Source organism: Dama dama, chromosome X (genome assembly GCF_033118175.1).
Source record: "Dama dama isolate Ldn47 chromosome X, ASM3311817v1, whole genome shotgun sequence".
NCBI lineage: Eukaryota > Metazoa > Chordata > Mammalia > Artiodactyla > Cervidae > Dama > Dama dama.
The window spans coordinates 12,782,701-12,798,280 of NC_083714.1; the positions used below are offsets into that span (position 1 = coordinate 12,782,701).

The 15,580-nt window shown below is 45.3% G+C and overlaps 2 protein-coding genes across 2 annotated transcripts; both read right to left on the reverse strand.

Annotated features, from left to right (window-relative positions):
* Window positions 1-13,748, reverse strand: IRS4 (insulin receptor substrate 4). Its single transcript, XM_061136698.1, has 2 exons — window positions 9,986-13,748; window positions 1-124 (listed from the first exon to the last, which is right to left on the reverse strand). Exons 1-2 carry the CDS (start codon window positions 13,746-13,748, stop codon window positions 120-122), a joined length of 3,768 nt encoding a protein of 1,255 aa, XP_060992681.1. The 3' UTR covers window positions 1-119.
* Window positions 13,749-13,937: 189 nt separating this feature from the next.
* Window positions 13,938-14,387, reverse strand: LOC133052209 (uncharacterized). The gene has a single exon (XM_061136977.1). The coding sequence runs from the start codon at window positions 14,385-14,387 to the stop codon at window positions 13,938-13,940; it is 450 nt and encodes a 149-aa protein (XP_060992960.1).
* Window positions 14,388-15,580: the final 1,193 nt, after the last annotated feature.

Genomic DNA, 15,580 nt, shown 5'->3' on the forward strand with positions numbered 1-15,580 from the left:
GAAATTCAGGTTGCTTTCTATTCAGAAGCCTGTGAATTCTCTTTTAGGCAGATCTGGAGTAGACAAAGATGAAATTCCATAAGCATCACGTTTCTTCTAAATTTTTTGTGGCAATGTAATCACTCTAGGAAAAAAATAAAAGATGACAGAATAAATGTTACTTTCAGGATTAAACTGTGAAGCGTTTTTACCCCCACCCTGTTCTAAAACAAAATTGAACTAGTAGCTTTGAGAACCATATTGAGGACACTTCCTTGGCAAGGACATACGTACTAGGCTGGATGCCTATGACAAACACCAGCACAAGCCCCACAAAGACCTAAGGGCAGTTACTCCTTTTGCCCCCAGGCTCCACTCTGAATTTTCCAGTGGATAGCAGCTTTGTCAATGTGCATGCACTGCTCTACTTTCTCCCAGTGAGGCCAGCAAGTCAGCCTGGCATTGGGTGGACAAAGAGCAGCTTTTTCTTCTCTCACATGCTTGATTATGCCTTCACCAAATTATGTGGCATGAGTCAAACGATTCAAGCACAGCATTGGTGCTAGTCTCCACCTTCAATCACTAAGGTATTAGTCACTCAGTTGTGTCTGACTCTGTGACCCCATAGACTATAGCCAACCAGGCTCCCCTGTCCATGGAATTCTCCAGGCAAGAACACTGGAGTGGGTTGCCATTCCCTTCTCCAGGGGTTCTTCCCGGCCCAGGGATTGAACCCAGGTCTTCTGCACTGCAAGAAGATTTTCTTACTGTCTGAGCCACGAGGATTTCATCTAAAAGAGTAAGGTCATACCTGCAAAGGAGATTTGAATGAAATCTCCATCTGTCTTAAAAAAAAAAAAAAAGTTCTGGTATTACTCTCTTGTCCTTTTGCTTATTAAGAGGGTACATAATTGGGAGTGGGGCAGAGGAAGGGTGTCTGGTATACTGAAGAAGGTGCTGGATTGCAGAAGGGATGGGGATAAATGGTCAGCAAATTGATTATGGGATGTGAGTGTTAAGACCAAGTCACATCGAAGAACCAAATACTCCATTTCATTATAGCTGACCTAAAAGAATCCATGGAAAGCATTCCCCAAAGTAGGCTGCAAGTACAAGATCTTGTATTAAAACAGGGGTCACAAAGAGCCTGACCTGACTGAGCAACTGAACTGAACTGATACATGTTAACTATTCACTCTTTCATCAGAGGTTTTCAAAATGTAACCACTTGCATCTCCATGAAGCATCAAAGCTCTCCACTCCCCTCCCACCTACTTACTGCAATTCGTCATGATTTACTCTATAGGGCTGTTTCTCCACATGAAATAAATTTTTAATTAACACCATAGATTAGGAAAGATATTGTTTTCCTGTCAACAGTGGGCTTAAGAAATTTTAGACTCTATGTATTTATCAAGCTTACATAGGATGAAAGGTGTGATCAGTAGAGGTTAACCATGATGGTCCATGCTCAGTTATCTGCTACAAAATTAGACTGTACTAGCATTACAGAATTTTGAAACTACTGTCAGCCAGAGGTTTTTAACAGAAGTTTAAGATTAGAAAGGTACTGCACCTAATTTGGTTTGCTTTGTTTTAATATAAAAATGTTCATACATAGTATACTGAATATGCCTTAAAGGAGATTTCTTACTACTCCCTGTATTTCACAAGTGTTTTCCTAGAAACATACAAATTAAGCTCCATCTGACTACCCCAACAACATTACACTAAGCCTGAAATTAGGGGCATTTGTTCCTATTAGAGCTTTCTTCCTTTACTTTTTTAAAAGTGACAGGGGTTCTAATAAAAATTTGATTTGTATTTCAATTGTTTTCCCATGACACCTACACACCAGCATTGAGTGAATGCTTGATAACATACTAAAACCTAGCAAATAATGGTGTGATTTCAAGTTTACTTTACAAAATATATTCGTCAACTCTTGATTAGCCATGCCAGTAGAAAGAAATACTGCTATCGAAAACAAGATAATCCAAAAATAATTTGCTTTTGAAATGCATTATGGGAACTTGAGCCACAGATTTACCTGTATAATCCTGTTTTACTTAGGCCAATATTAAAATGAGTTTACATTCCCCAAGAACATTTCAAAGAACACCATAAGAAATAAACCAGAAGCTTGATGGCTGGCAAAGGAAAGCAATTTGGGATTAACACTCCATCAGAAACAGTCTGGAAAATGAATCAAAGGGCTGACAGTCATATCTGAGTTCTGTTTCCTGTTCATTTTGATATCATTTCACCACCAGGAAGGTAAATGGCGGTGGTTTTAATAACGTGATATGATTTTGATGTATTACTTCCACTTGAGACTGATGGGTTATAAATAATTACTGTATCACGTATTCTAACTTTCTGATTAAGCAAAGGTCTTTTTAATGACAAGTTAATTCCACCCCTTCTCCAGAAGGGATAAAACCTCAATGGACTCTGATGGGTCAAAACATTCTCCTACTTGTGGCCCCCCAAATCTGACAGATATCATTTTCTTCTCAAAAACAAATGCAGCAAATGTTTCTATCTCAGTTTTTATAATTATATAAACCTGACCATTAATCTTTAATATACTGATAAAACACACATGACATCAATACTCCCGCAAATGTATAGGGTGAGCAAAGTAGGCAGTTCCTCCAGGGCATTCCAGGTCTCTTCATGTGAATCTCAAACATGCCTGTATTACTGCCTAAAGTCCAACAGAGCAGTGGTTCCCCTTCCCAGAGAAGCCCGAATGATAATATATCCAGTTAGTCTCTCATTCTTTTTCCACTCTCCCCAATCCCATGGCCTGTTATCTTACCTCCAATCTTCCTAGAACTAAAGAAACAATTCAAGTTCTGTTGAAAATTTTATTAGACAACATGCTATCCAGCCCCATGGTCAACTGGTGATCACCAACAAGCGGGGGCAACAAGTGAAGCACTGAAGATGGAACAAACTAAATGAGGAGGAAATGGAAGCATTTAATCCAAAGATGAGTGTGTAATAATACAGTTACATTACTTAGTTTAGCATTGCCTCTGGCTTATATGTAGATTTTTTTCCACCAATAAGAAACAGATCATCACATCTTTCTATGCCCTGTAAATACATAGGAAGATGACTCTAAAGAGCTTAATTGAAGTGCTATCCCTCAAGGGTGAAAACTAGTACTAACTGCCGCTAGTCTTTACAACACCAATCATAACAGACTACTGTCTCCTTCATTGATTAGAAGCTCAAATATGCTTCTCCCTATACTGGCAACGGTTTTGTGATGGAAAACTCAAAAGAATCTGTTAAGGAAAATGAATGATGCTTGTAAACCTCCATCTCTTCAAAGGTCAGTTCAATTGCTTCACACCTGCCTTTTGAAAGCAAGCCCTGGACCACTTATGCATGTTCATTCAGGTCTTGATTATCTGGATACAAACTATTTGGGGATCAGCTACAGGATTTTCATCACAGGTCAGCTTCTCCACTACCTCCCAACACACACTCAGGCCACTTCACGCTGCTGCCTAGTTACTGAAGACTTAAGGAATGCAAGCTACTGGAATTCTAATATAGGCAGTCTCTGATTTACAAGAGACATATTCCAGGGCTCATTGTTTAGTTGAAACTCAAAATAAATTGTCCTATGAAAACAATATTATAAATAAATAGTGGACAGGTTTGTAGGTTCGTCCACACAAGCAGATCCCGAACTGAGAGGGGAACGATTTTGACTGCACCCAACAGTCATGTACAACATCATTTCTGTGAGGAGACATGTTCGAAGTTTTAATATGAGACTCCAGGAAAAGATCTCTTCAAGCCATAGCAATAAGAATAGGGTCCCCTAAATTCAAGCAGCTGTAATAACAGGGCCAGGGTGGCAGTAGTGAGGGGTGGGGTTGGGGAGGTCTGAGGGTGAGGACGGAGGCGTAACTTGCAAAAAAGCAGGAGTGGGAATTCCCTGGTGGTTCAGTAGTTAAAATTTCATGCTTTCATTGCCGTGGGCACGAGTTCGATCGCTGGTCAGGGAATTAAGATCCCACAAGCCACGTGCTGTGGCCGAAAAAGAAAAAAGCAGCAGCAGGAGTTTAAAACCATATATATTGGTCAAATTTTCAAGGGCACCATGGGTGCAGGTGTGAGTCATTTTCAAGGTGAATTTAGAGTCAGTCTTCATTGATATTCTCTAAGTTTCAAGTCTACAAGTAGCAAATTAGTAATCATAGAGAGACAAATGATATAAATTGTGAAAACTAGCTAAAGTGACTACAGTTTATGGGGAATTGGATATTCAGTAAATCCAGAAGACCTGGCTAGCATCAAACATAGTGTGGTCAATCCAACCATGCAAACTGCTTTAAACACCAGCCCAGCTGCCTCTGTGCCAACAAGTGAGACCAGGACAGGCAAGCAATGCTCTTCCTGTGAGCTGAGCACAGGCAGGCTGTGAACTAGGAGCAGCAACTTCTCAGGAAAGAAGTCTTCCCTCTGAGGGCCTCCCTTCCCTTGTGGAACTCCCAGAGTGGGCTCACCTTTACTGCCAGAGAGAGGCCAGGAAAGGCATGTTTTCCTGAAATTAGGGAGGGTAAGACTCACAGAAAACAACCCATAAGAAAGGGGGTGTCAGGAAGTTAGAGGGAAAGTGCAATAACTTTCTCATTTCACTAAATATTTCAGTACATATTTTCATTAATTCTAAAAGAAATTAGTCAGAAATAGTAAGGTACTCTCTAAAAGAATGCAAATCTGAACTAGGATATAGGTCTACATTAAAAAGAAAAATCTTTAAAAACCTCTATTTCTCAAGTGTGCAGCCTAACATCTGAAAAAAGAAGATGAAAATCTAAGACCTGTTGCTGAACAACCAACAACCAAAGCAGAATTGCTAGAGAATGCAGTTTGATGTTATATGGTGAACCTACTGTCTTGGCAATTTTATCAGTAGCCTTAAAATTAGCAATCTGATAGTTGTGGTAAAAACTGAGTGTGCTGTATTCATTTCATTATTATAAAATGTAGCCTTTTTCATCTCTCACTTCTCACTCAGAACCATGCAGTGTTTTCCAGTAAATGATTTTCACCATCTTCGAGCCTGGCAGCACCTCTTAGACAAAACATACTGCAGGCTTTAATTAAGCATTTTACAAAAGTTATTTTCCAATACTGCCAATAAAATGTCTGAGCTATTTTTACATAGTCATAAAACATTTTTAAAAACGGTGCTAAGCAAAATGAATTTATTTTTAAACAAAGATTTTTATGTCCCTAGGAAAGGATTCGATTTTCGAGGTTTCTAAAATGTTCTTCCCTGACTGCCAAGGGCAAATTTGCGTTTTAAACAAATGAAGAGCATCTCTTACTACAATGCTTTTTTTCCCACCTGTCTCATCTTATTCTGTTTTTTGTTTGCACCATGATGGTGCCGACTAGAATATCAGATTTTATACATATAGACAAAAAGGAGTTGAAAGACTTCTGGTAATAACTGGCAAATGTCAATGGAGTATTTGGAAAAACCACACACAGGTGACTTTACTTAAGGAAAGGATCATTAACAGAAGTTTATTGAATACACCCCTTTCATTCCTTTCAGTGTTTCTGTGAAATCCAAATAGAGTATTTGTGTTTGGGAGGTAAAGATGAGCAAACTCCTCCTGCAACCAGATTTAAACCCTTCAATTCCAGTACAAGTTATATTCTTTTATTCCAAAGCTATAAACAGTTCAATGTAATGAAAATGACCCAATCTCTGGTGGATGGCTCAAAATTATAATACTCTGAATGAATTACTTATAAGCAAATTGTATACTATCAAATTCAAGAAGACTTGGAAATTTCCCCAACCTTGCCTATATCATAATCTTCATCGATAGGAAAATAGCAGATTGAACAGCTGATGAAAGGGCAGTGTGGTATGCTGGGTGGAGCACTGGACTTGAAATCAAATGTATGGATTTGATTTTCTGCTCTGCCACTTACCTCTTTGACCATGGGAAAGTTCTTAACACCGACTTCAGTTCCAGTACCTACTATCCCCCAGTAAAATAATGAATGTAAATATGCTTTGCAAATTATAATGCAGTAGGCAACTGTAAAGCATTTCCTCCATCAACAAGTTGACAATTTAACAATGATCCCTTTTAAATCACACACAAGATGCCTGATTTCTCTCTACACTGGTTATCCTCACCTATTTCAACATGAAAACTTGGGGGTCACTCGAAGAGTTTGTTCCCCAAATAGTTTCCTGTTAATGACTCTGAAGCCTTATAGTTCATGTTTGTTAATTAGGGGAAGGAAAAGAAAGTAAGAGATCTTGTTTGAGTACTGATGCATGTGTGATATTCAAGTCCTAGTCCTTGTTTAAAGAGGATACTTTGCTAGTGAGTAGCCAAAATTCCAAAATCACCTGGGATGGATTACTCAAAAATAGAATGAATCCACATAAATAATGATTGCCAATACCTTTAGATAACTTTAATAGAATGAAATCGTCTTTAATTGTTATAGATCAAATACCTCTACTCCAAATAACCATCCAGTTTTTTTTTTTTTTTTTTTTGGTGGGGATGAATGTTGTCTAAAATAAGTGACCCAACAATGGTGACTGAGAAATCTCTGCTATGCGGAGATTTAACTCTAGTAATGTATAACAAATAAGTCCAATAAATAAAAAATTTGCTCTCAGCACCTATAATTTATAGCAAGAGGATTTGGCGGTAGTACACTGAAAAGGAGCTTATACCTCCTTCGTGTTAATAACAGGGACTAAAATTTCAAAAGGTAATTAATACAGCTCTTTTTTTTTTTGCTTTTTAATACCAAGTGCTATTATAACATTACTAATTTGGCCAATTCTCTCACCCCTCCGAGAGCTGCTTTTACCTTCTCATCTCTGGAATGGAAAATCAGTGAATTTTTTTTAACCTTAACTAACTTCAAACTATGAATTCTACATCAGATACAACAGTAAAAGAAGTAAAAATGTATTCATAAATCAAGAGCCAGAATAAACATATAAAAAAACTGCATTCTCCTTATAAATGCTAATACTTATAACCCATGTGCTTAAAATCTGAGGACTTCACACTTCTTAAATTATTTCATTTATTAAAAAGTCAAGTCCAGTTTATATTTATGGGTGGTTCCAACTGTCTTAAACAAATGGCTTTGAAGTACTTACTTATATGCAGTATGAATTGTGGGTAAATGAGATTACATATAAATTTTGTGTTATATGAACAAAGCTGTCTCACTGCCTTATGGGCTCCCTTCATCTCACTTAAGTTACAAACAGATCCCAACTGTAAAGATGCCAATTCTGAAGAAGCATGTAAACCATTTTAAGTGAAAATACGACTGACTAAAAAGTGGGATTTGGGGACACAAAACTTTAGCTTTGTGTTTTTTCTAAATGTAATAATAATAACAGCAGAAACAACAATGACAGTAGTTGCATTAGTTGCATAATAATTCACGTGTAACACTTACTATGTGCCAAGCACGCTTCTAAGCATTTGCAAAAATTAAAATTACCCTGAGAGATACCTAACTCCTAATGAAGACTGTGCTTTTGTTCCTTTGTCAAAGCATATTTGTTATTTTCTAAAGTGATCTTTTTTTTTTAATGTTAGGAAGGCGAAAGCAAGATCAGAAATGGGTGAAAACTATTCTACAGCTTTATAGTCACAAAATGATCAGAATCAGCCAGCTTGCTCTTAACCCTTCACAGACAACATTCCACTGTATCAATTTGCATTAAGGTGGTAGCAAAAGTAATTTCCTTCAGTTTCTTTCTATATATCCTTCCTTTTATATATCTCAGTAAATAATGTGCCTTAATCAGTCTCAGGACCAATCATTTTTGCAAGAAACTAAATCACCTGTTGAAATTGTTGAAATGTCAATGTTTGTTAATCCAACGACAAAATTAAAATATCTTATATTTGCAAAGTGCTTTAAAGGCCCAAAGTCCTTTCACATTCGCTCTCTTGTTTTAACCTAAGCACTTACCTCCCTGTGAGATACAGCCTCCTTGCTCGATAAAGTTAGGAATTTCCTCAAGGAACAACACATTTACAGAACATTAGCCTCCAGAATAGCTACAAAGTTATCTGAAGTTATTCATAAATCAGTAACCTATGCTAATTATTTCATGATCTAGATAATATTTGGGAAGACAGGGTTTATTTAAGGAACAAGAAATTTTCACTAACTTTCATCTTTGCTGAAACAAAGAGTAGTGGAAAATATAGGCAAACCTCTACGAAAACTTGTCCTTTCCAAAACACCACAGGGACATAGATTGCTATGGAACACCCACATCAGTATCAGTTAGGCTCAAACAATGGCTTAAGACCAGTTTCCAGGTGTGCTTTACAGAATAAAATAGATCTGTTCTTGAAAAGCTTGGTATGAATTAAATGCTTGGAAACAGTGTTGTATATTTTAAATGCATGGTTCTGTTAGTGTTGATCATCGTGTGTGAGTGCCCACATGTGTGGGTTGGGGGGGATCCTCACAATTTAAAGGAGACCCGAACTGAATCCTTTGGCATGCCAAAGCATCCTTTTGTCGTTTTAATGGTCACTCCTTAATGTGTCCATGCTACAAACATGAGTTTTTTGTAAGGCAAGTTTTCTAAAGCCTGGGGGGGGGGGGGGGGAGGGCTACACCTGCACTAAATAGGGAGCTTGTTAGGTGACTGTTGTGATCAGTCCCTGACTTGTTCTGCCTGATCAAGCACAGTGGGCAGAGATCCAATCACAAAAGCATTCCACAAAGCAAGCAAAGCAAGAATCTTCACTAAACTGACTACTGGAATGAAAACTGCTGGGGTCCATCCCTTCTCTTCCCTGGAAAAGAAACACATATCAGTAAAGAGGGGAGGCAGTGGAGACATCTCCCAAAATTGTTTCTCAAGAATGTCTCCAGGGACACTGTAACAACACTGCACGATGTATAAAACAGATTTACTTGAAGTCTTATTTCCAAGTCTGACAGATCCTATTCTTTCTTGTTTCTTCTTTTGGAAAAGTAACCCTTTAAAAAAAACTTTCACTCTTCCAGGGTAAGCTGCCCCTGAGGTCAGGTCTGCCCCCAGGCTTACTATCCTGCTTTACTGAATTGCCCAGAAGATGCACCAATTAGATGTTTTAAATGGTTTTTAAACCTTTCAAACAAACAGTCATACCCATTATTGTATTACCATACCCTCTTTGGCGGGGGCGGGGTGGGGGGGGAAAATGTGGCCCAGCAGATGACTTGCCTGTCACTATTAGTGACATAGAAAAGGAACTCTCAAGATTTCCAGCAATTTATCCTGTGTAAAAACAAAACAAATCAACACCAAAACACATTCCAGAGTCAAACACCGTCTTCTTTCAATCACCTGTTGTTCTGTATTATTTACCTTTGGTTCCCTGCAGACATTCACACTAACAATTGAGATTCAACCTTCTTGGTAAATCTCAGCAAACCAACATAACCATGACTGCTTCTTTAAAAAGTAATTTTCAGAGGAGAAGGTCATCAACTCGCAAAGGTTAACAGTTGATTATTACTGCTTAATATCCAGTGCTCTTATTAAATGTCCTGCAATTCAATGTGGTCATTTGCAGAAAAGCAGCTTTTACATGTTGATTTGAAAATGAGTTAATGGGATTCCACGGACGACGACGTCCTGTTTGCATAAATCATAAGCGTTAAGAAAGTCTATCTGAAAGCATCATGTTACACATCCTTAAGTTTGAACTACTTCTAAAAAGTAGAACCAATGTTTAATCGATAATCAGTGCTTTCCAGGTAAGAAACGTACCATATTAAAACTTCAGTTTTAATATAATAATGATTCACATGAATGAATGATTAAAACAGAATTCTACTTTCCATTCTAAATAAGCACCAGTGAATGAAACATATTCCTAAAACTGTAAACAGGGGGAGTGCATCGATTTATTAAGGAATCGCCACTAACTTCAGGGAAATGAATTAAAAAGTCACCAACCTCTTTGGGGAGAGTCGAACTTCCCGTTGTCACGTCTTGCAAAGTCCATTCTCACGTACGTGTCGTCGTCGTCAGAATCTTCTCGCTCTGGGGGTCTGGGCACCCGGCCGCGGCCAGGTGATGGAGGCGGAGCGGCGGCTGCAGCGGCAGCCCCACCGGCTCGGTTCTCACCTCCGGCCAGGTCTGCTGATGGGTTTGGGGCTCTGGGGTTCGAGCCACCCGCAACGTCTTGGGCCCCCCTGACCGCGGCACCAGCAGCATCGGCAACAGGTAGGAACCAGCGGACGGAGGCGGAGTCAAATCCAGCGGCGGCCTCGAGGCCGGCGGCGGCTGCGCCGATGCCGGGAGCTGCGACCAAAGCGGAGGCGGCGGCTAAAGCCCGGCCCACGGCTAAGGTTGGCACGGCGGCCGCGGCCGCGGCGAAGGAGGCGGATAGGTCTCTCTCGAGGCTGTCGGTCGGGAAAGCCGAGATGGCGGCTCTGGCGGCTGCAAAGAAACTTTGCGAACGGCTTTGTGGGCGCCTTCGCTCTAGCTCTTCCCGCAGCAGCAGCCTCGCTACAGGTGGTCGTTCGCAGCAGCGGCTGGGGGAGAGAGAAATGTTCATACAGCACTCACAAAATGGGTCGACCACGTAGATGCGACCAGTTTCGGCATCGTAGCGAATGGCACTGTCAGCAAAAGGCACAGCTGGTGTCATCGCCGGGTTGAAAATCACTTCGATGTAGTCACCTTCTTCCCTATTAGCACTGCTCCCTGTAGCACCTTCCAGAAAGAAGGGATTGGCACCTGGGATAGCTCTGAAGAGATCTGAGAGGTTGTCTGCTGGATTTGGAAATGGCACTCCGAACTCAACATTCACATAATTGGAAAAGGCCAACTGTCTGGGGTCGGCAATTATGCCCCACACACCTGGAAGTCTTTGAAGACATGGATCTGGCATATTATAACCTCTCTTAGGGAAGTCAGTGTTGACGTAGCCCCCAGGGCTGTCGGCTTCTCTCTGCTCCTGTGTGGGCTTTTGTGGTTTTGGCTTGACTTTGTTTCCTTTGGTCATAAAAGGAAGTCTATTAGGTCTCTTAGCCTTGTTCTTGGGGGGCCCATCACCTGAACGCTTGGGAGGTGATCCCCCATCTCTAGGCTTTGAGAACGACCCTTCAACTGAAGGCTTTGAAGCTGTATCTTTGGGGCCTCTGTTAGATGAGACTTCCTTCTCTAGGCCCTTTCCTAGGAATTTTCCAGGTAACATCGGTACATACTCACTGTGGTCACTCTGTCCCAATGGGGAGCTCCGAAAAGGATTTGGCAGAGAGAAGTAGGAGCTCCAACTTTTGGAGGAAGCGCCTCCCTGAGGATTTCTGGGGTTTTTGGGAATGGCGCCAGCTCCAGGAGCCATGAACATGTAGTCACTATCACTGTCATTGTCCTTTGAGTCATCCTCTTTAGCAGGATCAGGTGCTTTTGGAGGACTTGGCACAGGTGGTGGGCTCACTCTGGGAAACATCATCATGTACCCTCTCGAATCTTCGAAAGGTGATCGAGAGTGACGCTTTTTGGACACAGAGACATTTTGAGGAGCCATGGGCATGTAGTCACTGGAGCTTGCGAGAGGAGCAGCCACACCTGGCCTCATTGGCACATAGGGATCATCCTCGTCTTCATCAAAAGCTCTGGCTCTGTGGGGACCCCGAGCTGCACCTTCTGGGGGCTCCGTGTCTTTCACTTCTTTGGCTTCTTTACGTTCTTTTGTGGCCCCTCTGTCTGCACAAAAATAAAGTCGGAACCTTCCCCCAGACTTCCCTTTGCCACCAGTTGCTGCACCTGGTGGGGGTGGAGGTGGCGGAGGTGGCGGCATTTGCTGTTGCTTGCTTTGAGTTAATTTGCCAAAGTAGGATCTTTTCTTCAGAGATTTCCCACGATCACCATTGCCTTCGGGGCCCTTCCCACTCCCCGAGCCTTTGCCCCCTCCCGAGTTCTTGCCACCGCCTGAGCCGTGGCCATCTCCGGGCCCCTGGCCACGGCCTGAGCCGTGCCCACCTCCAGCTCCCTGGCCACTGCCTGAGCCATGCCCAGCGGTACCCTGGCCGTCTCCCGAGCACTGGTTTCCTCCTGCACTCTGCTCCCCAGAGCCTCTGCCACTTGAGCCATGGCTGCCACTTGAACCCTGACCACCTCCGGAGCCATGCCCCCTGCCTGAGCACTGACTTCCCCCGGAGCTTTGGCTACTGGAGCCTTGCCCACTTGAACCCTGTCCACTTCCTGAGCCCCGGCCATTTCCCGAGCCCCAGTTGTTCATGGGCATATAGTCACCTTCGTTTTCTTCCTGATCCTCTTTGCCCTGAGGACCGCCTTCTTCCCCCGAGTTGCCAGAGCCAGAACCAGAGGCTTCAGAAGACACGGGATCTCGGTCGTGGAGGGCTTCTGTAGGGCACTGGATGCGCACAGGGCTGGGTGCGGCGCGGCGGAAAAAGCTGGCTGGCACTGAAGTCGCTCTCCTGGATCTGCGCCCTCTGGGCAGGTGTAGTCTTCCTCGTCTGGAGGGGGGCACAGGCTCATTGGGTGTTATGTAGCGCCTGGAGAGGAGCATCTCGTCTTCCCCGTCGTCACCGATGGCCCAAAGGTGGCAAAACTGCTCAAAGCGGGACCTTCGGAGCCAGCCACCGGGCTCGAGCGGCAGCATGTCCAGGTGCCTCCTAGTGGACAGCAGGGTTAACAGGTGGCCGCCGATGCTGATGCTGTAGCTGCGGCAGCGGGCTCTGTACTCGTCCGCACACAAGGCTCTCATCTTCTCCAAAAACAGCTCGTGCATGTTTTGGGCCACCACACAGTCATCCACTTGCATCCAGAGCTCCCCCGGACCGATGACGGTGGACCTGCCGACTTCCAAGAAGAAATACTGCTCCGAGTGCCCACAGCGACGGATGCTCAGGAGCTGGACGACCACGCTGGCCACTTCGGTATTTAACCTCACGAACAGAACCTCCTCGTCGGTAAGACAGAGCCGGAACACGCCGCTCAGCTCTTTTCGGTGCCCCAGCCCCCTGGGTTTGACTATTACCTGCCACACATCTTTGTAGAAGGGTGGCTCCGCCGCCGCTGCAGCCGCTAGCGCGGCGGGCTCTCCCTCCGGCTGCGCGCCGAGCGTGCCGCAGCGGCGCCGCTTACTCTCGAGGATGAGGCGGCTGAGCAGCAAGTACCAGCTTTCTTGCTCCGACTCATTCTCGGCCACCATTGCGAAATACTCGTTTTGGGTGAAAAGAGCGATGAGGTGTGGGTACCTTGCGTCGGCTCGCTGGCTCACCGAGAAGCACTGGTACAGGGTGATCACGCGCCGCGGTGCAATGAGTGCGGGGACCGTGGCGCCGGAGGCGGCCGCCGCCGCTGCAGCCGCCGCGGCGCGGACACTGTGCCGGAACTTCCTGGCATTTTCGTAGTATTCCAGCCGAGCTGGGGCGTCGGCGGTCTCGAGTTTGAGCACGAAGTAGCGCCAGTGCCCATGCTTCTGCTTCCGCAGGTAGCCGCGTTTGCAGACTTCGTCCCCGACGGGGAGGTCCTCCTCGTCGGACTCCGAGTCTGACCGGGAGCCAGTGGCCGTGGAGAGCCACATGGCTCCCGGACAAGACGACCCGGTCCCAATGAGTGCGGTGGGGGTTCTCGAGGAAAGAAACGGGGTGGTCGCCGCCGCAGCTAGAGCCGCCGCTGTTGCCGCTGCTGCAGCTCGCAGTCTCCTTGTCGCTTGGTCGCGAGCGAAGGAGCAACTAGCCATGGTGATGCACGAGGGTTTTAAGGTGAGCGAAGGGGAGGGGGGGGGCTCGGGGAAGGGAGGGATGGGGGAAGAGGCCGTCTACCCCCTCCGCCCGCCCCAGCCCCCCCCCCACCCTCCGCCTAGGCCCGCGCCCCCGCCCACTCCACTCTAAGCGCGCGGCGGCGGGCAAAACAACACGTGACCGCTGCCTCACGCGGCTGCCGCTGCGGCTCCTGCTACAAGCGCAGCAGAGGGGCGCGAGCCGCCGCCCGCAGAGGTGTGCGAGGGAGGGGGTGGCCGGCCCGAGAGGTGGAGCCGCCTCCAACCCCTCCTAGACCCTCTGGGAGAATCTCCCGGGCTGTGGGTCTCGGGAGGACCCACGGGAGGAGGCGGGGCCCCTGGCCACGCTGGTCCTAACGGGGACTCCACGGAGGCACGGACTGGGGGTGGGGGGAGTATCGGGAGAAGTTCGAGAGGGGCGGAGGAGAGGGCGGCCGGGCGGGGGCACCACGGCCGGGCTCGATTGGCTGGAGGGGGCGAGAGGGGGCGGAGCGCAACGCTCTCGGGCGGCGCCGGGGAGGAGAGCTCGCAGGGTCCCGGGACTGCTTGTTTGTTTATTTGGGAAGCAGAAGCCAGGTGAAACTGTTGCCAGATTCTCATTGGATGGGATGGGAGCCAATGGGAGGGTCTGGCAGGCAGACCGCCTCGAATTAATTAGTTTGGGGGGCAGGAGGGGTGCTGAGGGGCAAGGAGGCGTGGCTTGGGGCGCGAAGTGGGCTCCGCCGTCTGGTTGTCGCGCGTTCGGCGGTAAACCACCCTCTGCAAATAGCTGTTAATGGTAGTGATAAATTCGTGCAAATCCCCGAGCCACGGTGACCCCGGGACCCAGTCGGGCGCCCTCTCTTCTTCCAGTCCTTCACATAAATTCTCTTGCTGTCACAGTCTGGTCCACTAGTTCCCACCGCGCCCGGCCAGCCGTGAGTCTCGGGAGAACGTGTGGGCAACCCGTGTTAACGACCAGGGCTCTCAGACCTGCCGCCCACCGCGCTGCAGGCACTCGCGAGCTTGCTCCAGCCCTGATAAAAGCCCGCGAGTCTGCGGCACACAAATAACAGCGAGGTTTTCAAAACGAGCCTCCTCTTTTATTAGGGTGCATTTTTAGTCCACGAAACGTAGGTTGGCTAAAGAAGGTGGTTCCGGCTGTTTGATTAATGCTGACTATGAAAGCACAAATTTGGGGGCCTGCAAAGTATACAGCCATGTTGAAAAAAAAAATCGAACTCGGTTCTTACTCAAATACAGCAGTGTTGAGCTGCGGTGATCTTTTCCCGTGGGAGAGGCTTTGAAAGGCGCCTTTAAGAGAATTTCAAAATAATGTTTCCCTTTGCTTGATCGAGACCGAAAAACTTTAGAAAAAGAAAAGCTCATACCTAGAACAAAGGACCATACTTAACACATATCCTAGAATATATTTCGCATTCCTCGCGTCAAGAAAGGAAGCTTTTTGCTGAATCTCAGTGTACAGCTTGATACCACAAAAATAAGAACTACTGCCTCCTCTGTTTCTGGACAAACTGCTGGAATGTGGAGTGTAAGTGCAACTTCCTGAAGTGTTTCTCAGTTTCTCTCTATCCCGCTCTCTCTCTCTAGGATTTCAGCTTCCTAAGGGTGGCGACGGGTTGATGTTACATTAAAATGTCAAAGGAGTGACCACAGTTGCAAAGAGGGATTTTGGAGAGGGAGGGTGGGATGTGGTATTTCTAAAAGAATGGAATGTCAGTTCACCTTTGCCCCTGGGTAGATGCTGCAAAGCGTATTATTTATAAAATCTAACAGTAAACCAGGCAAGGTAT

Coding starts and splice junctions, on each gene's coding strand:
- IRS4 (XM_061136698.1), bottom strand. CDS start 13,748: ATGGCTAGTTGCTCCTTCGCTCGCGACCAAGCGACAAGGAGACTGCGA.
- LOC133052209 (XM_061136977.1), bottom strand. CDS start 14,387: ATGAGAATCTGGCAACAGTTTCACCTGGCTTCTGCTTCCCAAATAAAC.